Consider the following 24,448-nt stretch of genomic DNA (forward strand, 5'->3'; position numbering starts at 1 on the left):
TCCTAGAAAATAAGTAGCAGGGGATCATTCTTGACTGAGTTCGTGGCAAGGAAGTCTTTAATGCAGAATTAACTCCTCTTGTCTACACTTAAGTCATGGTAGATTAATCTGACTTTAAGGTCAGCATGCTGTATCCATGTATGCTTTTCAGTTATTCATTTAGGAAGTTAAGTTTACCTTGGAATTAATTATTTCATAATAAGAGTATGGATGCATATCTTTGTTTTACCTATTCCTGTTTTGTTAGTTTTTCCATGGGGAGACTTCATACCTTTGTGTACTGAGCTGGTATGTCAGCTCATCCAAGTGTGTTCTCATATTTAAGCTGTCAGTGCCAGTTTTATCTAGACTCCACATCTTGTGATCCAATGTAGAAGACAAGAAAACACTGTACTTCCGGGAGAGAAGCAGTTCTGTTTCTTTCCAGTAACACTGACCTTCTGAAAGAGATGGCAGAATGCCATATGGAATGGAAAAGAAGGAACTTGGGACTCTGCTTTCCAGGCACCTATGAGCCACAGGATATCTGAAGCCCCCTCCCAAAGCTCAGCCTTCCTTGAGATTGTGCAGATTTTGTTGGACCATGTGTCTCCATCAAGGAAGAGCAGTATGCTTTCAGTAGGCAGCCTTATTGAACTCTAGCACAGTTTGGATGGTACAGAACTGGAGGAAAAGCTTCTGATATTACTTCCAAGTCAGAGTCTTAAGGCTTATTTCAGGACAAGTGTATAAGAACCAGGAATGTTGATGGAAATTCTTCTGGCCAGTGCAAGATGATGTTCAGTGAAAGAAGCCTCATGGCAATGCTGTACTGTGGTATATTTGTATAGAAGTACTCTTCATGGAATAAACATCAAAGTGAGTTGTGGGTTGACACCATCATCACAGGTAAGCTGGAAGTTATGTTTTGTCCAGTGATCCATCTGCACTGCACCTTGTTCTTGGCCCTGGCCAACTTCAGAGGTCTGCAGAAGCTGTAAGAGTTTCTTAGAATACTCTCCCTGCACCCATGTTTGTAACTCAGGCTCTTCCTGAGTTTTCTTTGCTTACCATGAACTTTTTTCTCTTGTTTGGGATTACTTCAAGTTAGTATTGTCTAGTGTAAGAACAGTTAGCTGATATACATGTGCAATTATTACTGCCCACTGCTAGATGCACACACTTCTGACCTCATCCCAAAGCTGACATTTATATTGCAGAACCAGAGAATGGATATGATTGGAAGGGACCACAGTGGGTCATCTCATCCAACTTCTCTGCTCAAACAGAGTCATCATAGAGCGTATGGCACAGGATTGCATCCAGAGACTTCCTGAATATCTCCAGTGAGGGAGACTCCACAACCTCTCTGGGCAGTCTGTTCCCTTGTGTTCTAGCACAGTAAAGAAGTTTTTCCTTATGCACAGGTGGAACTTCCTGTGCATCAATTTCTGCCTGTTGCCTCTTGTTCTATTGCTCAGTACCACAGAGAAGAGCCTGGACCCATCCTCTTGCGCCCTCCCTTCAGATACTTATATACATGGATGAAATCCCCTGTCAGTTGTCTCTTCCTGAGGCTGAACAGGCTCAGCTCCCTCAGCCTTTCCTTGTAAGGGAGATGCTCCAGTCACCCAGTCATCCTTGTTGCCCTCCACTGGGCCCCTTCCAGGAGCTCCATGTCTCTCCTTACTGAGGAGTCCAGGACTGAACTGGCAAGAAGAGGCAGATGATGGGAAGATAAATAGCTGTCCTGATGAAGAATATTTTGGCTGTGTGCTCACTGCTGCCTCAAAGCCAGTTGTCTTGCAGTTCTTTGAAAGTGTCCATTTTATCATCAAGGTCTCTCTCTGGACTGGAACGCTTCCTGGTAGTACAACTGTGTACTCTCAGGTTTATGGCTGTTGGGAGTGGATAGAGGTATTCAGGACTTCATGTCTGTCTGCCCTAGTTGGGACAAGTGTCCTCTGGTATCCTCACAGGACAATCTCTGCAGTGCTCCTCTGGGAGGAAATGCAGGTGTATGGCTGGTGGGAGAGCTGAACTTGCGTTCTGGGAGTATCTCCTGGTGTAGGCAGTCTGCACTGGGACTGCAGTATGCACTGTGGAGATGGCCCATCCCACAGCAGGGAAACTGCCAGGTGGGCTGCAGCGGAGCAGAGCCACCCTTGTGCTGCAGCCTCTTCGTCACTCCCTACTTGAGCACCGATGATAGGGCAGAGCAGTGCCTCGATAGCTTTGGCTGTCAATGTTTGATGGCTGGCTGTTGATGTTTTTTGAGTTTGGTAAAGTCATCTGCTTGGTTCCAAATGTTTAAACCGTTGAGCAATAATAAAACTCGTAAAAGGTGTGTATATTTTTTTTGTTTCATCCAACCTTGCATTTGTGGAATAGCAAGGTCTGTGTCTGTTCATAACGCTAAGGAGATCTTTCCACCCTATTTCATTACTCTTTCTTTTCTCCCCAAATCAATGAACTTTCCTTTGCTGCAACTGATCTACAAACCTTGACAAACATTTTAGCATTAACCAGTATTTCTTAGTAGCCTCTAGCATTTGTCAGTCTGTCATATATGCAGTTTGCTGTCATCCCGGTACAGTTATTTCTCTCCCCAAGAGCCAAACAAAGCTCTTAAATCTCAAGCAGCAGAGAATTTCTCAGAACTACAGTAGAAATTGTGACCATGTTGATGTCTGTAGTGGTCTGGGGAAAACAAACAATTTCTGTAAGTGAGGGAAGGCCTATTTCTCAAGACTCTTGTGTTCCAGCAGCTGTGTTTTAGTATTCAATTTCTTTCCATTATGATCATTTAGATCTTTTAGTACATTGGAGAAAAATGCTGCTTACCCTTGAACTGAAAGGCTTGGTTGATATTTATAGAATGGATAGCAAGTAGGTTGTACCTCACCTTGAAAATCCTCTTTTCCAGGAAAATGGTGGTTATCAGCATGAAGCTCTGCAGTTTTTTTGGTTGTCTAGGGCTGTACCATTTTCCTATTCTAACAGTTGTCCTGAACCAGTAGTATGCTGAATGAAGCTAGTTGTTTAAGTTTGTGTGTGACTAAACACTTTATTTCCTACTCCGCTTAGTGTCCCTCTGGTACTGCTCTGGCTATTTTCCAACTTCTCTACAGCTATCTAGGAGCACAAGTGCCAGGGCATGTTTATTGCCTCTTAGTATTAATGACTACCAGGATTATAAAGGTTTCCTCCTGAGAACGAACTGCAGTAGTTCACAAAAGCTGTATTAATTACTGGATGATAAAGTGTGGAAATTTTAGTTTGATCCCAGAGCTTGCAGTGTGGTGTTCTTGTAGTTATCAACAATACATTGCGGTAAAGCATCCAAGGTAGAGAGCTGTGTGGTGGGGTGCAACAACAACAACAAAAAAACCCACCTAAAACCCCTCCCATGTTGCCTAGAGGTGGTGGTTGAAAGGGAACGGGCTTAAGCTGGCCTGAAGTGGCCACGTGAATGCCCTCGTTCACAAAAGATACTTCCATTAAGGGGCAAAAGTATCCCTTGAAATGTGTATTTGAGCTTAGACAAATTCTGTAGCAGACAGCATTAGCTGACCTCCTAAATTACATGTTTGCAATCTGTGTGAAAAGTTAACAAAGTTTAACAGTAGGTAAGAAAAACTGATATGGCAACAAGGGAGCTTTGGGAAGACCTAACCTTTATAAGAAGGGAGAAGGAATAGTCATAAGTCAAGGAATAAAAACACTATGTCCTAGATGGAGCATGTTTCCAAGCTGGTAGAGGTCTGTGAACTCATGTTTGTCTGACAAATGGGAGTAGAGTGACGAAGATAAGCCTGAGGGCTAAGTGTCCAAGTTTGTATGCTAAGTACGAATTGTTTGAAAGGTGGAAATCTAGCCCTAGTGAAGTACAGGAGGAGAATGTACTCATAGCTAGCAGTAGAATGATGGAAGCTAAAAAGTTCAAGGTGAATTTGCAGAGCATTGTGGTCAGAGAAGCATCTTGCATAAAAAGAAAAAATCTAGGAAACATGGCTAAAATCATCAGTTACAATGCAATGATTAAGAGAGAGAACTGAGAACTTACTGAGAACTTAAATAACCTCTTTGCATAAGGTGTGATTATTAGGCTAATTTGTGATATCTTTGTTCTGTTGCCTTTCTGGCAATAAAAATGAAATATGATAAAACTGATGTGTTAGGAAATGATGTGGAACATGCTAATAATGTGGAAGCATGCTGAGTTGCTGGATTTAGACATTAGTTCGGCTTTCTGAAAAAGTTCAGAAATACAGCTGGTAAAAAATATACAAACATATCTTTGAGTACAGACGTGGAAAACAGGACTAACACATTTTGAAGAGTCTAGCAAAGATTTAGGAAATCAAAAGCAAGGAACTTTTACATCTGGTTTTGAGAAACTTTTTGAAATTGTAATTTCATAGTTCTGATAGTTGTAGTAGTAATTCTCCAAAGAAAAATACTCTGTTTTGTTTTGAAATTGTGGGTAATTCTTCTGAAGCATAGATAAGATGGCTCATGCTCCACAGGTACTTACACACAGATGCAAAGTCTTTTAAGGAAGTCACTGATTAAAGTGGTTGACTTGCGTTCCAGAGTGGCCTTACCTGCCATGACCCAAATAGTAACTCTCATGCCCAACCCTTTCTTTGATGTTATTCTTTGTGGCAGGAGGAATCCGGTGAGCCATGGAGTATGTTTTTAGCCATTGCAGGCTACAGCCAGCACGTTAATGCAAACTGATGTTGCCAGTGGTCTGTGTTCATGCTGTCGATTTTAAGTTAGGACTAGCTGAGGCTTTGCTTTCTGTTCATCCCTGATAACCCTCCCTGGCAGAGGGTTGGAAGAACATGAAGGATTGCATCACTCAAACCAAGTCAACCAGTGAACGTGAGTCAGCATCCAAGTGGTCATCGGTTCAGAAGGAAAACATCATCATAAACCTTAAACTGATTAAACAACTGGAAGTTGGTTAGAAAAAAAGATTTTTTTTTTTATTGGTCACTGTAGTATAACTAAAGTAGAATTCCTAATTTAATTTATTTTTTTAGTAGCATGGGCAATTAATCTCATTTACCAAGAAAACAGAAGGAGATGAGTTGTTTTTAAACAGATCAAGGAGTAGGATGGCTAATCCAGCCTAAGGGGAAACACTTCTGTGGATAAAATAGTATTGCAAATGGGCAACAAAACTGCAAATGAAGGAGAGTTATAAGTATGTGTTAGAAGGGAAAATGTTTAGAACTAATATGTCTCAGAATATTAAAATTAGCTGTTAGCTCAACAAAATACTCTAGGTAGTATTGTGGTAGGTCAGAGGAAAGCACACCTATTAACATGGAGCTGGAGCTGTAAAATTAACAAAATACCAGATAGCACAAAGAATGGGCTGAGAATCTTGGGGAACATAATATTTTGAGTATCTGTACCTACCTCTTGTTTTGTCATTTGCTTATTTGCCAGTATCTTAATTTTAGTGCTCAACTATGGCAGCTTCATCTTGAGAGATAATGCAGAAGTAAAGAGGACTATATGAAGGCTTGTACTATGAACTCCAGAGGAGATTTTTTAAAAGTATTCAAAGCAAGGCTCCTAGAGTTTTGCATTCTTTTTATATTGTAAAACCAGAAAAATGGTGCATTGAATGAAATTCAAAAGTATTTCGCATTTAAACACCTTCTGCATGTTCTGTAATTGCAATTGATTGCTGCAAATTATTACTGAGGCCAGAGCTCAGAATGATTTAGACACTGATGAGTATTGAGTTGTAGTGAAAATATTTAAAAATAAAACTAATAGCAAGAACTTTCTTGCTTTTAAGTTCAACCAAGCTCTATGTAAAAAGATGGTTTAAAGCTAACCTAGGGGCAGGTAATTTTGTATGTGTGCTGTGGGTTTTCATTACCCAAAATCTGAAACAGCAGCTGGTGGTCACTGTCAGATCGAGTGATGGATTACACGCGCTGTGGCTCGTCATTTTCCTTTCCAAGTGTTGTGCATAAACATGCCCAGCTTTGTTCACCTTCATTTCTGTCTGTTTTGTTCTATATGGGAAGGGCAGGATTTGGTGTCAGAAGTTTTATGTTTTTTGGGTAATGTTTTTGGGAAGCAGATTCAGTGGAAAGATTCGGGTGTGGGTTACTTTGTGGCACTTTCCTTCTGTCTGCCAAGCGAGCTGCCAGGCTCTTCCTGATTGTGATAACATCTATGAGTGGTTGTGTAGGTTGGAGAGTTTGTATCTCAAACATGAAGACTGAGTGATGGCAATATGGAAGCAGCAGCTAGAAACTGAGCATCCCTTCAGGCTGTTACCCTTGTCTTACTTGGTAGCTTAGATTAAAGTTTTGTAAGAGGTGGTTGGCAGCAATGCAGCCCAAGTTAGAGAGTTACGGAGAGGTAACAGCGCTGCCAGTATGGCAAAGGGCTCTGTGGCTTTGAGGCTGCCTAGACAGACAGGAGATAATGTGGACCCAAAGCTAATAGTCTTGGCTCCCCTGAGAAGCTGCGACAGCCCCACAGTTATAACCATTCCTTCCAATTAAAAGAATCATGTTATGGGGGTAGATATTTTAATAGTATTGACAGGTCAAAACATGAGTTTGCTCATAGAAATTTGTAATAAAGAGTTGGTTGTTTCAAGGAACTAAACTTCTGTAAATCTTCACTTTGTATGAGATTCAGTTATCAGCTCACAAGAGGACATATGTGGTTTGCTTTTTCTGTAAGTCCAAATAAGTCTTTATTTTAGATCTAGACTTAAGGAAGTTGGTAAAAAACCACACCATGTTTTTATGTACTACTAGCACTTTGTCAGGCAATTGTCTTGGACAGTTTTGCTTCTTAAATTTCTATTCTCACTTCCTTAAGACATAATGGAAAAAAAGTTGCTACTAGCTGTGAAACCATTTAAAAGAAGCCTCAAATTCTGTTTGAATTGGATTAAAGTTATAAAATTGTTCGTTTGTGATCATGAATTCATCTGTAGAATGACTTTCATCCAACTGTATGACTGCCAGCTTTCATGGAAATCTTTGTCAACTGCTAGAAATATTGCTTCCTTAAGACTGTTTTGCCCAAGTCTCTGAGATGGGAGGTGTCTCATTCTAGATACTGGATATTTTTAAAAACTATTTTCAATTTTCAATTGCACTGCTGATTAACTGATGAACTGATATTGCCTTAGAGCAGAACAAACATGCAGTTACTTATTTCCATCTGATGGGGAAGTGTGTTATGCGTTGCAGAATGACTTGTGTTGGCTTTACCTTCAAAGTTTGCTTATGCTGATCCTTAAAAAAAAAAAAAAAAAACAACAAAAAAACAAAAAACAAAAACAAAAAAAAACCTCGTGTTCACATAATGCTGCTGTTTGTCAAATACCAAATGCTTACTGGGCATACTCAAATTTTTCTACGTGATTTAGTCCCTGCTGGATGTTTTGATAAATAGAAAATATACATCTTTGTAGCATGGTTATATTCTTGCACTTCTTTAGGGTCCAGGGGGACCCCTGGTGGCCTAGTGGTTAGCATGCAGGACTCTCACTGCTGCGACCACGGGTTCGAATCCCAAGTCCCCCGGGCAGATGGTAGCTCGTTAGGCCTGTGAGGCCATCCATCTATGAGAAGGTCACTCTAAACAAACCTACGTCCTGAGGACCTCACTGCCATTGTCCAAGCTTGCTTGGCCCCGGCAGATGAACCTTAGGATTAAAGGGTGGGCTCAGTTCAGCGCAGGCTGTGTCTCACCTAAAAAATCCATTGCGCAGACTGGAAAGGTAAAAGACCTTTCCCCAAATCTTCGTTCGCGAAGACTGGCCATTATTATTAGGGTCCAGTAAATGAAAAATATTTATTATTAAAAATATTAACAGTTGGCAAGACTAGCTTTTCAAGAAAAAGTGTCTGCAATATTTAACAGTTACAGAGAAATATTTATTGGTTGCTATTGTTAAGTAAAGTTGTTGGTAAACACAAGATGAAATGGTGAATCGCAGAGTATAAGTGAGACTTACTTGAAGTGCAGGTTGGATCGCTGGTGACTAGAGAAAAAAACATACTATTTGGCAAATTAGACCTGAAAAAGAACAGAAATGTCTTTGCAGTAGATCTCATCTGATACACAAAAGAGGATAAGTATTTGTGGAGGGTTTTTTGTTTTGGTTGGTTGGTTGGTTGGGTTTTTTTCCCTGCTGAAGACTGAAGAATGATAACCTCAGCATTGGTAATGAAACTTGTTTTAGAAAAGCAGTTTTTATGCAACCTGCTCTGAATTTTTTAGTATTGCTTTTTTATTCAAGTGAGAGATGTAAAAGACAGTGATTTTTTAGTGTAATTAGTATCCTCCTTTTGTTAATGCTGTTAATGTTAACACTCAGACAGTACCTGGGAAATTTAGCAATATTGACATCAGATTGGTGTTTCTAGTAACTAAACAAAGTAAGAGATTAAAAAAAAAAGCGTTTACATTTGTCCTTGTTTTTGTATAATGAACTAAAAAGGACTTTCATTCACTTGTCCTCTAACAGAACACATTAAAAGAAGCTCGTTATATTTGTTAGGTGAATAAAGCTAAATAAAGCTGAAGGGTTCTTAACTACTGATGTATACAACTTCATGTGTTTAGTCTTGACTTTCACTTATTTCAGTGCACTAAGGATACTTTATTTTAACATAGGAGGATATAAGCTCTTTCATCTGAAATTAAATGTTGCCATGCTTAGACATTTGATTTTGTCTGCCAGAAATGTCTGTGCATGGACAAACTGTATGAAATAAGGTGAGGTCTGCAATGGTAATTCTGTGTCTAACAGGGAGCATAAGAGTTTAGATAAGGGTACCCCTTCTGTAACTGGTAACACTCCTGTATCTCCACCACCTTCCCCCAAGACCTTGCATACATGGGTTTTCACTGGACAAAGTTGCCAGACACTTTACAACAGAATTAATCTCTCCAAATGTATTTAACAGAGCTCAGATGTTTTACTTTAGGATGAGCTGACTCTTCCTGAAAGTGTATTTCTCTCTGTGGGCTATAAATGGATTATATGGAATTAGCTCAGGTGTAAATATCTACATTTGCTTAGATGAAACCTACTGCTATACTGCTGCCCTTTCCTAGCTTTTTAATGGAAAAATGGCTAAAAGATTCCAGGAGCTCGGTGTAGGGACAAAAGCTTAGGCTCCTTTTGACAGGAATTAGACTCTTCTCCATTCTTTGATCCCTTGAATTTTATTTCTTTTTGAGGGTGTTGTAATTTTGATCCTTCTAAGAGTGAATAAAGACACTAAATTAAATTTTACCACTTCTTGAACAGCTGTGTAACTACTTACATAGTAAGTAGTTACTGTTAGATCAGAAGGTGAACAAGGTGAACACTGCTGTCTCAACTTCTTTTGCTTACATCCTTTCTGGCAAGTGTGAGCTTCTATTATTGTAATGGCCAGTAAGTGTCTCAATCCAGACTCAGGTCTGGATGTGAATCCTCCTTTTGCTACCAATATTTCTGGAGAGGTGTTGCACATCCGAATATGTGCCTCTTCAGCATTTCTTATTACAGACTTGGACCAACCTTTCTGATCAACCTGCTTCTTTTTTTTGTTAGGGCTCCTCACTCTGCTTATGCTTTCTGTAAGACACCTTGGTGCCTAACACAGACAAAACAGGTCACCTTACATCTTTTTGCTTCTCTGCGGGTGGGTAAGTGTATTCTGCAAGATGCTCCAAAGGCTGGCTCTCAGTGCCTGAACTGGGCATGATGATGCCACCCACTGCAACTTGTCCCTGCCTGCGTCGTCTTCCAGTGGGGAAAAAACCAAGCTACTAATATTTCTCCAAAGTGGAGAAACTTATCCCAGTGTATGGTAAAGCCATGGAGATACATAGTTGCACTGAGGAGCTGTGAAGCACTCCAGAGTCCACTGTTAAAGTGTAGTCTTTGTGATTACTTTTCACTTTTGTCAAATCTGCTCTTTATTTGAGAATTATAATTACACAATTTAGGGCCAGGGAAGGAAATGAGGAGGATTTTTTGTTCATGGTCTAAAAGTCTTGGTTGTTTTGGAGACTGAAATGCCTCAGCAGGCAAGAGTCCTGAAGTCATTTTAGATGATCTTATTTCTTGATTTATACTGTTGAGAATGAAAGATACCTGTTTGACCACGTCATTGCTTTTATAGGCTGTGGTCCCAGCAGTCTTGGAGGCAGGTGTTTGCATATGCACAAATAAAGGATCAGCAGGTCAGGTGCTCTTGATTTTAGGTGGTCGAAATGCACCGTGTGGTCACTGCGTGTGATTTAACTGTGAACAAGGGCAATCAGTGACAATTTCAAATGTTTTCAGTACCTGTTTCTCAGAGCAATCTGCTCGTTTGCACATTGCTGCCACCGCCTGATTTTTCTCAGTTGCTTTTCACATGTCCTGAGTTTGTGGACTGGACCCCATTTTTTATTCAGTACATTTTTTGAGGCAGTAAACTGGGCTTTCATTTGCAATTTTTCCTGGGATATTTCCAGTTTCTAAAATAGATCATGTGCTATTTTTTCCTGCATTGTTTTCAAAGTAATTTTTTTTCTGTCTCAGTTTCTTCTTCTTTTACAGTACAGCATGCTTTTCTTCCTGAATTTTATGCTTTATTCTAACATCAGTGTTGCTTTTTTTAACCTCTCTGCTGTTGCTTAATATATTAGCTTAAAAAGTCCCCAACATTCCTAGGAACTTAATAGCCAGAGAATGAAACAGAGGGGACTTGTGAAAGATTAAACCATCTTCTAACTACTGAAAGGCTGCTGAAAAACAGCTCTCTGGAGATTTTATTTATATTGATATGGTCTTTAACTCCAGCTTCAAGAGTTATGCCTATGACAATGGAAATGACTGTTTTAATCTCGGTTTTAGATATACTGAGAAAGTGACTGATGGCAGTGTGGGCATTAGAGAGCACAAGCATAATCAGATTGAATTGTGGACAAGGGAAGATGGTAGAATAAAAAAAAATTGGAAGAAAGGGTGCTCAATGCAATGCGGTGGCTTTGGGGAAGAGTGGCTGGGAAAGCTGCTTGGTGGGAAGGGCCCTGGGCATGCTGGTTGACAGCAGCTGAACATGAGCCAGCAGTGTGCCCAGGTGGCCAAGAAGGCCAATGGCATCATGGCCTGTATCAGCGATAGTGTGGCCAGCAGGACCAGGGCATTGATTGTCCCTCTGTACATGGCACTGGCGAGGCCACACCTTGAGTACTGTGTTCAGTTTTGAGCCCTTTACTATAAGAAAGACTTTGAGGTGCTGGATGAGGTGCTGCCTAGAGAAGGGCATTGTAACTGGGGAAGGAGCTGGAGCACAAGTCTGATGACGAGAGGCTGAGGGAGCTGGGGGTATTTACTCTGGAGAAAAGGAGTCTCAGGGGGGGCCTTCTCGCTCTCTACAACTACCTGAAAGGAAGTTGAAGCCAGGTGGATGTTGGTCTCTTCTCCCCGATAGGAACAAGTGACAGGAAAAGAGGAAATGGCCTCAAGTTGTGCCAGGAGAAGTTTAGATTTGATTTTAGGAAAAATATTAGGTTTGTCAAGCATTGGAACAGGCTGTCCAGGTAAGTGGTGGAATCACCCTCATGGAAGTGTTCAGAAATCACATGTATGTGGCACTTAAGGACTTGGCTTAGTGGTGGACTTGGCAGTGCTGGATTAATGGTTGGACTAATGCAGTGAAGTCAGAGTACAGCTCTGGTAGCAAGGTCTATTATGTTGGTGACACAACTTACTAAAAGAATTGGGAGAGGAAAAAGCATTTTGGGAGAGGAAAAAGCATTTTGGGAGAGGAAAAAGCATTTTGGTCCCGGTTCAAAGCACTGTGCATGTTGGTCACAATTAATTTGCAAACGGCAGTGAAAGGTGGTGTGCTGGGATCCTCACATGGGAAGGGGTGGAGGGGGGTTTATCAGCAAGATAAAAACCTTAGCTTTGCTGGATAGGGTTAGAGTGGCCTGTGCTCCAAATAGTCCAGGTAAGCGGGGAGTCTTCTGATAGGTATTTGTACAGATAAGAGAGAGAAAGGTACTGGGATATTTGTATGAAAATTATCTAGTTGCTGAGCATCCAGATTTCAAAGTACTTTCCTAGGATAACAGTGTCATTTAAATGTGAGCATGGTTTGTTTGTTTGTAGTGCCTGCCAACAATCTTTCTAGGAACAGGATATAAAACTGCTACTTGGTGACTTGTTCATTCTGTTTTGATCTGCGGTTTAATTACAACATGTTTAATTGCTCTTTTCATTCACTCAGGAGGCAGAGCAGTTATATTTTTTTCCCCTTTCTTGCATGTCTTTTTTTATGGGCATACAACTTGTTAGGATAATACTCATCAAGTGACTCAGATAGAAAATAGGATCTTTAGATTGTCCTTTGGAACAGGAACTACTGCTTTTTCATGTTGGGAATCGTTACAGAGTTCATGTATTTCCAATTTATTTTTTTATGCCAAGCTTGCTGCATGAAGATGGAGATCCTTATTGCCACAGTTTTTTGTCAGAGGTTCACTGTAATTCCTTGCCTGGTTCAAACTAGAGATTTTGTCCTTTCATTTATTTATCATGCCAAGTTCATACCAAGGCTGTCATTTTTCTCTATGATGTGTAAAGTTCTTAACACATACCAATGCCAAGGTTCTCCCATTTTGTTTTTACTAAGAGTTAAGAAACAAGTTAGATAGTTCTTTGAGAATTTATGTTATCGTAAACCAGTGCTGATGCCGAAGGGGAGATACTATTCCCTTTCTTTTCCTCAGTTTGCTAGTTGTGTAATGAAAGAGATGAGGAACTTCTCTTTGGTTGAAATTAATCTAGAAGACAAAATGTTTGCTGCCTCAGGGTGCTCATGGAACTTCAGACTTCACAAAGAAATGAAGGAGAATATTAAAGATGCTGGAAATATGGTCACTTGTCTATTAAGGACTCTTTGCCTTTTGTAGGGGATGCAGCCAACTGGCTTTGAGAAAATTTATGCTTAAGGGCCTGCCTGTAAAGGGAATTATCTGCATGGCTAGTGTGTGATGGGCTAAGTGGTAAATTATTATAGAACGGTTTGGGTTAGAAGGGATCCTAGAGATCATCTAATTCCAACATTCCTGCCATGGGCAGGGACAACACCCACTACACCAGCCTGCTCCAAGCCCCCCCCCCAGCCTGGCCTGAACACTTCCAGGGATGGGACATCCACAGCTTCTCTGGGCAACCTATTCCACACTGAGCATGTACTAACTCTTCATTGATGTCTGAGTGGATGCTCTTGCCTTTGGATGTACTTCCAGGATGACTCCCTCCAGCATTCACAGCAGAGGGACCTGAACACTTGTTTGCATGTTTTTATTTGACAGTGAAGTCATAGCATGCAGAACTAATTTCGGTCAAGGCAGAAAGATGAAAAAGAACATAGAGTTAATGGAAATATTTGCCATGTATGTCTTATGAGTCATTTTCTTTCTTCCACTTGCCAAAACAAGTTAGCATGGAAAATGGCTTTACTAGTGTAGCTGGGAGGACCTGTTTGTGTTCATGAAGCATGAAAACTGCCAGCAGGCTTTGCATCCCACAGTTTTACTTTTTATTCCCTTCCCCTAAATCCCCTCAGCATGAAGGGTTCAGAGTTCTCTTCTGCTATCCCTGGAGGACAGGAGGCACCAGCTTTGCAATCCACATCAGTACTATGTGCTCTGCATACATCGTGGTTCTAATCTTCCTCTCTGTGTCCAGCACTCAAGATCTGCTCTGATACGAAGGGGTTTTATTTGTAATAATTTTCCAAAGAACGGATTCCCTCTATCCTCCCTCTAGACTTTGTCACGTACGTTTTCACTTTTCCTCATCTGTTTCAGGGTTTTTTTAGGTGAGCTGTGATTCATTTTGGCAGGGAAATTAAGTAGGGGTAAAATGGGGTTATGGTTACATGGGAAGGTGTTAATGGGTACCCACGACTAGGTCTTTAATCTGCGGTTGTGCAGGTGTTTGAAAGTTACGGCTTTTCTGACCAGATGATGGGGTTTTCACATGTTCGTACATTTTCTCTTCCATTTCAATTTTCGTTCACAAATTTATTAGAAATGTGTTACTGATATATGGGATGATCCCTGGAATGCTGGAGTAGACAGAATAGTGTTCAAAGAATATTGTGTAAGACCAGACAAGCGCCTGCCCTCTAGGAAAGTGCAGGATTTAACAAATGAACTGAACTCCACCAGAAGCCTTATAATTGTATATACAGTGACTCATTCTTCCTGGCTCATGACTTCTTCCTATGAAAAGTCTATATTTTTGAATATCTAGCAGATGGCACTGTGGTTTAATTATACTTGATTTTTTGAAACAGTTCTTCTTTTACAATAGTGCTGTACAAATTCTACTAGACCTGTGTAGAGTCCTGGTGTTTTCTTCACCGCTTAAGTATATTCTGTGAAGGTTTTAGAGAGATCCTGTGTTGCTTTACAGAGAGATCAAAGTTTCATAAAAGAGTGAGAAGTTCATTCAGATTTAGGGATTTTTTTGTATGTGTTCCATCACACTTTTTTGGCCAGAACTTTACACAGAATGGCAATTATGCAAGAAAGATGCTATGTATTGTTCCTTCCCTTAAGTGAAATTTTAACAAATGCAAAACATTTTTATGCGAGCTCCTGAAATGGGTGATGCAGGTCCCACGTGAATAGAGATGAAATTTTGCAAAGGAAGTGATAGTCTACTGTTATTTACCAAAACCAGCCAACAACACAACCCAAAATAATTACATCTCATGCTCATTCTCTTTGGTATGTTACATGTAGGACAGAACAGTGTTGTCAAAATGATCCTTACTGATGTCCCGTACAAGTTCAATGAACTCTTGTCAAGAATTCTCTCTGTATTCTGAACAGAAGTAAGTGTTTAAAGTTAAGCAGGTTCAGTGCATTTCTGAGAGGACTGAATTGTTAGTTGTGTTTACTAGTGTACTTCTATTCCTTGCCAGGTAAGTGCTCTGGGAAAGGAGGGATTTTCCACCACTCTTTAGCCTTCTTACAGGAGCTCCCTTAGCTGGTATTTCTGGACAAGTCAGGTGTACACTGCTGTGTGTGATCCATGTAGTATTTACATTTACTTTGGTTTGAATACAGAGTTTGTTTCTCAGTCCTGCAGGCTTCTGCTCCTGTGGTAGTTCAGACACCCTGGCTGGTCAGGCTGCACTTCTCATGCTCTAGACAGCAGTTTCCTCCCACCTCCTTCCTTAAACCAGGAGGACAGGGTGTGATTTCTTTAAGTGCTTCCTAAGGACCTGGTGAAAAGCCAGCTAAGAAATCCGGTCATTAATATTGTGTGATATGTGAAAAGCATCTTGAAAGGGTAATAAATAGAGAATGGGTTTGAAATGTTTTGTGAAGTTTGCAAAAGTAACCACATCTATACATCATGAAGATCCTAGAAATGCAAGAGCTGAAATGCTGAATCTGGAAAAAGAAGTGAGGTTTCTGTAGGTACTAACACAACTCGCAGGAAGTGCTGACCTCCAAGGGTGTGCAAATTACTCAGGTTTTGTAATTTTTAGTGTTCTCCATTTTTTTCTAAGGCAAATGCTCTAGCAGGGATTTTTTTGGTGACTAGGCATTGGATCATTTGAAATAAATCACCTGTACTTCTTTAAACTAGAGCTCCTATCAGTATGTACTCATAAAAAAGAGATCTGGTTAAAAACAAAAAAGATGCAGGACAAAAGCTTTGATTCAGCAAGATTTTGAATACTCTGGCTCATTTCCATGTCACACAAGCACAAACTGATGTTTAGCTGTATGAGTTAACTTTGATAGAATTGTTCGTGTGTATAAAGCGCTTTGTCCTTAATTTTGTTAGTGCCAAGTGCTTGACACTTACTGGGGTTAAGTCCTTTGATCTTGTTCTGTTCAAAACTATGAAAAGCATCAGTTTTCAGGAAAAGCAAGGAGAATATGTGCTAGGTGTCTTCAATATGCAATTGCAGTGGAAATATTAAATATAAATGGAATAAAAGAGAAAAACAGTGCTAGTTTAGAATTGCATATGAATTATCTACATTGAAAAGAGGTCTCTTTTGGGGAACCAGGCTGGTACTTCCTGTATTTATTTATTGAAGGACTTTGTGTATAAAATTTCTAGAGCAGTGATGATTTATTTCTGAAATGACACAAGCATTTTCATCAGACTAGTATTTTACCAACTCAGTGTATTCACCTGAAAATAGAGGCATATAATTGAAAGACAGAGGTTAGGTGAAGCCAAGCTAAATATTAAGATACATACAGGTATTCAAATGTTGTATAGGTGAGTAAAAGAAAGAACGTTTCCGTGATGTTCAAGTTTAGAATAAATGCATTTGGTGTCCCAGCTGTTTATCCTGTGTCAAATAATGCTATTGGACCAGCAGAAAAACCATAATCATAAATTACAATAATAAAAGTTCTTGGATTTAAAGGTTTTAACGTGTGTGTGCATAGAGTAATGAAAATGCGTTTAGAACATAAAATTGTATGCAAAGAGTGGAGAAATAAAAATACTTGACAAGTTAATTTTTAAGTTTTTCTCAAAAAGTTAGAAATGAGAAAGTTAACGTCATGTAGAGTTGGATTAATAATCATCAGTTACATATTTTTTTAAAAGTTTTGCTGCTCACTAGCTTATAAAATCAGCGTTCTGCAAATTTGCCACTTGGTGGTGCCACATTGATTTATAAATCACAGACATGAGCTAAGATGAGCTGTTGAAGTTGTTTCTGAGGAGTGTACACTAAGAGATGTATAAATTTGGTTGGAAGACCTTGATTCTGTGACAGTGGTGGTGCAGCTGTGCTCAGCAGCAGTTCTGGCCTCCATTCCTCAAGCCCCATATCTTGAGTCCTTCTCTGTCCCTCCAGTAGAAAAGACAGTAAGTACATAGCAAAGCTACATCTATGAGGATGGAGTTTCTGGAACGTTTCTCCCATACCTTGCATCCGGCCAAAAATAGTTTATATTCAGTGATATTCCAGAAATAGTGCGGATTATGGCTTTGGGGTTTCTGGAGGCAGCTGCAGGTGTGCTGCAAGTGGTAGTATTTTTGTAGGTGTTTGGCTGAAGTACTTCCTGTGTGGTTGTGGTTTTAACACTGCCAAAATTTTTACGTATTTATCACTGAGGTCTGTGTCCTTGAATTGAAGGAAGGGGAAGGATTATCCTAAATGTAAATATAAACAAAATGACTCATGCGATTAAATTAACTTTCTTCCATGTCTCAGTTGCCGGGCTGCTCTTCAGCAGGCTTGAAATTCCTGTGTTTTATTAAAATTTCTGGATTTGTCACAGTGTTTCAGTGTTACCAGTATTTGGCATTGATGAATGTTTGCACCAAACTTAACAACTACTTTTTTTTTTTGTCTTTTTCTCTCTTAATACTACAGTTCCAAAAGAATTGGTGGAGCTTCACTTGAAACTGATGAGAAAGATTGGGAAGTCTGTCACAGCAGACAGATGGGAAAAATATTTGATCAAGGTACAATATGCACATTGTATTATCCTGCAATGCTGGAATATGGTTATGATGAGTAGTTGTGTGAGCAATCCCTCGTATGAATTATAGTGAGCCTTGGGCTGTGCTGTGGCCAGCATTGATGTCCCAGCTTAACTTTCAGTCTGCCTAGGCTTGTGTAAAAAAAATCTGAAAATAGGCATTATCTTCTGCATGTAAAAGAGTATCCACCTTCATACTTGGTAGGAAAAATATTTTTTTGAGCATTAAGACACTAAATAAAGAAGATTTAGTAGCTTATAAGTGGACTAAATCAAGCAGAGAGATTTACACAGTAACAATTCATGTGTATATCAATCATGGATATAATTATTGTGATTTGGTTGGTACTCATACGGGAACTAACCATATAGAGGTCTTTTAGCACATGTTAATAATAAAATAAGATATTGCAGTGATTTATATCTGCATGCTCAGAATGGCACAGCTAAGATGAAAATGTAGTTATGCATCAGTAAAAATAGAGCATCCCGTTGTTTTACATAATTCTGTCTTGGTATTTTAATTGCTGCTGTGCCGTTGTTGACACTTCACATGCAAACGGTTTTCAGTTTAAGTAATTTACACTTCTTCAGAATATAAAAATATATGGATAGTCAAAATTAATAGGTTACCATTTCCCCTCTGGATATGTTCTATGTGTCTTTCCATCCACAGAATTGCAATCTTGTTATTGTCTGTACAGCCACAATCACATCTTGCTTAGAAATACAGCATCATGGTACAAATAATGGCACTTGGCAAATCCAGTTGCAGTTTGCCTCCTCAAGTGCTATGTATAAGCTTTACAGAGACAGGGATTTGTCTTGAGGTTTGTGTAGCCTTAAGATGACAAAGTTTTTAGGACTGGGAATATGTTGGGGAATAACCTGGTGAAGATCCTTAAATTAACTCTAATCCCTTACCCAGTTGTAAAGTATTGATGATATTTTTAAAAAATAATTATGTAATAATTTATGTAACTTATGTATACTTTCTGTATTACCAAGTACTGTGGTTACTGAATTATGTTAAATTCCCTAATAAACCCAAAAACCATTGCAGCAAGCTGAGAAAACCCAACTCTGAGTCGAGAACTTATGTACCACATTGAAGCCGCTTATCAGTTGTGTTGTAAGGAGAAAGCAGAGGGATAAAACAAGTTTATGAGGGAGTAGTTTGGAAAATCTTCTTCAGCAGGCATTGAAAGGATGGGGAAGCAGTAAGGAAACCTTCCCTCACACCCCTGTTAAGACCAAGTAAGTGTTAATAAATTCAGCTTCATTTGACAGTCTCCAGAGCTAACTTGAAGTTTATTCTGGACAGTGGTTCAAAGTAACCTTGAAGAACAAAGGAATTTGACTATAACTAATTAGAAAGGTATGCTAATATTGTCCTGATTTCAAAGGAGTATAATTAATTTAGAAAAACAAGTAAGAGCATTGGGAAATGTCACAAAAGCCAGGAAAAACTGAAAAGATGTGAGACCACTGAGAGCATTCTTCCCTGATACCAGCAGCATTGTTCCACATATTATTGATATACTCTAAGAGGCAAACTTGACCTGTTTTCCCTTTGTTGGAAACTACTAATGTGTTGTTTTGCTAAAACAGGGTTTGACATTTTCTAGATGTGACCATGTTCTTACTTAGGCAGAAACTTTTTGTGGAGGACTTACATATTCTTAATATTTGTGCATGTATGTACTACTATGTTTTGTTTATATACCAACTATTTATAAAATGTATTTCATTTGACTGTTGTGCTTATAAAGAGTATGATAAAAGTTGTCTCTAAGCTATGGCTGGTATTTTGACAGATGAATATATTTTGGGATAAGAAGTGAACATGGTAGTTGAGAGTTCTTTCCCTTCCCTCTTCTGGTGGTGAACCACCCAAGTCACCAGCATGCTCACTAGCCTTTTTCTGGCAGAAAATGGCTGCAGGGCTCCAGAAGTCTGACTTTTCTCCTCTGAATAAGGAATGTATGTGCTCATGTATGACCGACATAAAGAATTGGCTTCTCCTAAACATTCCAAAAACTACAAGGAACTGTCTATCTTAGCTGTTCTTTGAGAAACAAGTAGTTAAGTCACATTGAACTGCCTCCTGACAAAATGTTCTATTTAACTATTGTCAAACATATTTTGCATTTTTATACAGATAAGATTTCTCTGGACTGGTCCATTTGGAACCTTCAATCCAAAATCAGCATGTTCTGGATACACTTGTCTTTTCCAATTATTAGAATTCAGGTATCTACAAGTCCCACCCAAACAGGCTCCTCTGCTATGTCTTTCACCTTCCTGTTTTTGTTGTTTAAAGTGAACATTTCAAACATGCCAATAGTAAGTGTCAGGTGCCATCGTAGCTTCTTTGGAAATATTTGAGTGAGCTGTTCCAGTGTCTCTTGCAGGGTGGGAAGGTGCTGACCACCCTTTAGCCTGCAGAAGCCAGCTGCTCCTGCAAGCAGCAGGTTTTTGATCAGTGTGAAACATACCCTCAGTGAAGGCAAAGACAAGATTTCAGCAGAGTCTAAATCAATGAGATGTGTAGTTCAGGGTTGTGACAGTACTTGTCAGGAGAAAGCACAATTATCTGGGTTTTAATTGTCAAAATGTAGTCATTTCAGTTTGAACAGATACTTCCTCAGCTCTGATGTCTCATAGCTCTTGCTTTGACAGTCACACACTTCCACAGCACATGAAGCTTCTCATTATTGCTTTCATACTTAATGAGTAAGTAATGAACGGCAACTGGCATATGCCCTGAGCAAGGGTTTTGATGTATAGTTTCCCAGTGTTCTTCACATTATGTGGTTGAATATGAGAGAGAAAGTAGAGTAACCTCATTCTGTGAGCAGGCAGCGTTTGTCTCCTGCTCTGAGCTTTGGCTTTGCATCGGAGAAGCCCCTGTGTAGTATTCATTAATCTCAGAGCAAGAAAATCTGCTCTTCAACAGGATCCCTTGTGACCAGAGTGCTCTTTGGTGTTCTCTGTAGGTTGTAGTTTAAAGTCACAGTATGATTTGTGGTGGCTGAGGTGATCTAACTGCAGGCTTACCCTTGGGCCACTTATGAACTGGTGTTAGTAATAGGGATTGTGGAGGGTCAGTAATGTGGCCCAGGCAATAATGGAGGGGTAGCGGCCCCTTTTCTTGGTTGGAGTCCAGGTAGATCTGCTGATCTGTGCTTCCGGTGGGTAAAATTTAGGGTTATTTTTGCTGCTGTTTCCATAGAAAGCTGCTTTCAGATGTGATTGACAGGTTTCTAAGTAGCTTGGTGACTATATCTCGTTTTTAATAATAATTTGGTGATTGGGAGACTACACTGTTTTGATTGAATCCATCCTTGCAGACTGAAGGGCAGCAGAACCTCGTATGTTGATTTCGAGAGTCGTGATTCAGCAGTGACACTTCAAAATAATCTCAGCTGGTGGTGTAGCTGTGATCAGCTTTCACCCCCTCATGGATATTTCCACTGGAATAGCCTCACCAACTGGAGATCCTGCCATGTGTCCTCAGCTGATGAGTAGCTTGTCTCTGATCATGAGAGTTGTCTTAAGCATATCTGAGTTGTTTAGGAGGAGAGGGAATTCCTTCTCCACCGTTATTATTGGAGCTCATGCTGATTCAATCTATTTATCCTCTATGGCCACTTCTTTTTGTGCTAGTTTTTTCCCCCCATATTGGTGTAGTTGAATTTATTTGCTTTAAGTAAATTGAAATTGGCTATACTTAAAATATTGTAAAATATCTATCAAGCAGCTTAAAGCCCAAGGTATTTTCTGAAGAATAATAATTCCACCACGTGGAGTGAGTAGCAGTTGCATTTGTTATCTGCAGTACAGTTGAAGGACTTAGGGGGCCCCAAGAGACCCTGGCAGCTTATGTGCTAAGTGCTGTAAGGAGATGTAATAAGAAATGCTGTCTACTTGAGAGAATTTATATTCTAAACAGACAGAAATAGCAAAATGTGAGATACTTGCACAGCAAAGACAAGAATACCTTCCCAATCCAGAGACGTGGTGTCTAATTTAGGATGTTTGGAGAATGTGGTGGTGATCAGAGCCTCAATGATCTGCTCTTCCATGGAGGTGCACCAGTGCTTTCTAACCTACCTCATTTTTATTTTTTGTGTGAGGCTTTCTGACTGCAATCCCAAGGAGATCATGTATAATGAGTTACCATAGTAAAGTACTATTAATAAAAAAGTTTAAAGTTGCTTTTATCTCCTAACCCTAGAAATCTGCTTGTTTTGTTCGTGACAGATATGCCAAGAATTCAACAGCACTTGGGCATGGGAAATGGAAAAGAAAGGATACCTAGAAATGAGTGTTGAATGCAAACTGGGAATTCTGAAGGTACACATTCATCAGCTAAGATTCTAAATTACTTTTTCCTCACTCCCTTAAGTATCTTGGAGATTAGCTTCCTCACTCACTTAAATGTCTTGCAAATTCAGCTTGACGGAACCATAAGTGCATATATTAAATAGAGAGCTGATCTTGGAACAGACATCATATTCATTATTGTGGGATAGGCCCAAACTGCATGTAACACTTTGTTTGTGTATTTTTCACACTTTGTATGACAGTAGTTTTGTGCTTACTGTTTTTTCAACAGCTACTTGTCTCTGCAGTATACACTTCTAAAAATGTATGTTATCTCGCTGAATTCCAAAGGCAAAGATAGGACTTAATCTTTTCAAGTCTTGAGAAAACTGTCAGGGTTGGTTCCAAGTTATGTATGACTTGAAGTGTAGAATGAGAGCTTGTACTATGTAATAAAATTTAGAATAAGCTTTCTAAGCTGGCCAGAAAAAACAAAACAAACCTTATCTCCCATTTAAAAACAACATGGTCTGGAAAAAAACGATAGCTACAGTTGACACACAGATCCAACAGGGAGAGGCCTAAAAAGAAGTTCCAAAATTCACTGAAAGGAAGTGAGCTGATTTTCTTCACTCTCTTTATATTTTCGATATTTTAACAGTCTTTCTACTTTCTCACTTTTTCAGTATCTCTGTGAATGTCAGTTTGATGACAATCTCAAGTTTAAGAATATCATTAATGAGGAGGATGCTGATGCCATGCGTCTGCAGCCCATTGGTCGGGACAAGGATGGCCTGATGTACTGGTATCAGCTGGATCAAGAGCATAATGTCAGGATGTACATAGAAGAACAGGATGACCAGGATGGATCCACATGGAAGTGCATTGTTAGGTATTCCTTGTTTTTCCTTTTTTTTTTGTAGGATTTTTAACTATTTGTGACTGGGACTCAGAAATGTATTTCAGTAACTCTTTGTTTCTCACAGAGTAGGACCCCTGACAGTGGGATTTTCTGCCTTCACATCTATGTTCTAGTGAAAAATCATATAGAGAAATAACTTGCTGATTTGTTGGTAATAGCCATCATATAATTTTTTTCCTGCTTAATTGAGCTACAATGAATATATAGAAAGGGTACCAAGAGAAGACACTCTTAAGAATGATGGCTCTGTATTGCTTACTGGCCAGCTAAATGTCTTAGAAAATAGAATACTCCTGCTTCTTTAACTTCAGTTTTATTCAGAAAGTAGCAAGTGGACAGATTTGGTTTTGGGGGAATTATATTGCAATTGCTCCTGTTGGAGGGAATCTTGAGTAGATCAAGGAGATGGTCAGAGAACTGGAGCCTCTCCTATGATAGGAAGACAGGCTGAGACAGTTGGGGTTGTCCAGCCTGGAGAAGAGAAGTGTCCAGGGAGACCTCAGAGCCCCTTCCAGAACACAAAGGGGCTCAAGAAAGGTGGAGAAGAACTTTTTACAGAGTCGTGTACTGTAAGACAAGGGGGAATGGCTTCAAACAGACAGAGGGCGGGTTTAGACTTGATATTAGGAAGAAATCCTTTGCTGTGAGGGTGGTGAGGCACTGACACAGGCTGCCCAGAGAACTTGTGGCTACCCAACCCCAGGAAGTGTTCAAGATCAGGTTAGATGGGGCTTTGAGCAACCTGGTTTAGTGGAAGGTGTCCCTGCCTATGGCAGGGGGGTTGGAACTAAATGGTCTTTGAAAGTCCATTCCAACTCAAACTATTTGCAGGTTATTTACTGCCATAACTTTAGTTTAAACTTAATGTTTAAACCAGTGGTTTAAACATTACTAGCATTAATTCTGGTTACATCTAGACAGCTGCTGTGGGTGAATAAAGTAAATGTATGTAAACAAACAGATCAAGAGATGAGTGGTGTTTATGTCTTTTGTGCATTATAGACTCCAAAGATCATTGCCGAAAGTGGAAGAAATCAGGGTTCTACTCCACACTCACAACAGAAAGCCACAGTAATGCACTGAGAAATCTGAAATGGTTTTAAAACATGTGAGATTCCACATCTCAGGGTTGTTGCAAGCCTCCTTTCTTTCTGTAAATCTGGAGACAACAAATTGCTGAACATTGGCTTTGAAAAAGAAATGTGAGAGCCTTATTATTCTAGTCCATTATGAAAACAATGACTCTGTTCAATCATGGCTCAAATTCTTTATACATAAAGGGTTTTTTTAACAGTTAGATAAGCAGTTTAAACAAGGAGTTACAGTGAACTGAGATTCACATTTATACAGATGTGCACCAACATTTTCTTGCTGTCATAATTCCAGTAGCTGGAGCTTTCTAGACAACTTGGTGGTGCTTGCTACGTGTACTTAGGATCCACACTTGCAAAAAGTATCTAAATTATTTTGCTAGTTGCTTTTGAAAATTTCACTTAAATGATGTGGTTGCTTCTTTGGTGCATGAGCAGAAAGCTATAACTTCTCTGTTGAGAGAAAAAAGAAATAGCAAAGTAAAATCAGTGAGGATTGGCAGGAGGATAATGAATACAAGAATAATAGTAGCAGCTTGGATGCAGACCCAACAGGAATTGAGTAGATAAGGTCCTTCCAAAAACATAATTTTAT

The 24,448-nt window shown here is 39.6% G+C and overlaps 1 protein-coding gene across 1 annotated transcript in view; it reads left to right on the top strand.

Annotated features, from left to right (window-relative positions):
- The window catches only part of RSF1 (remodeling and spacing factor 1), a 64,296-nt gene that overhangs the window by 7,191 nt on the left and 32,657 nt on the right, over positions 1 to 24,448 (top strand). The window contains exons 2-4 of the mRNA XM_027677587.1: positions 17,403 to 17,494; positions 21,778 to 21,870; positions 22,527 to 22,732. Coding sequence (XP_027533388.1) covers positions 17,403 to 17,494; positions 21,778 to 21,870; positions 22,527 to 22,732 — 391 coding nt within the window. The remainder of the gene's footprint in view (positions 1 to 17,402; positions 17,495 to 21,777; positions 21,871 to 22,526; positions 22,733 to 24,448) is intronic.

Source organism: Neopelma chrysocephalum, unplaced genomic scaffold (assembly GCF_003984885.1).
Source record: "Neopelma chrysocephalum unplaced genomic scaffold, ASM398488v2 Primary Assembly neopelma1_43, whole genome shotgun sequence".
NCBI lineage: Eukaryota > Metazoa > Chordata > Aves > Passeriformes > Pipridae > Neopelma > Neopelma chrysocephalum.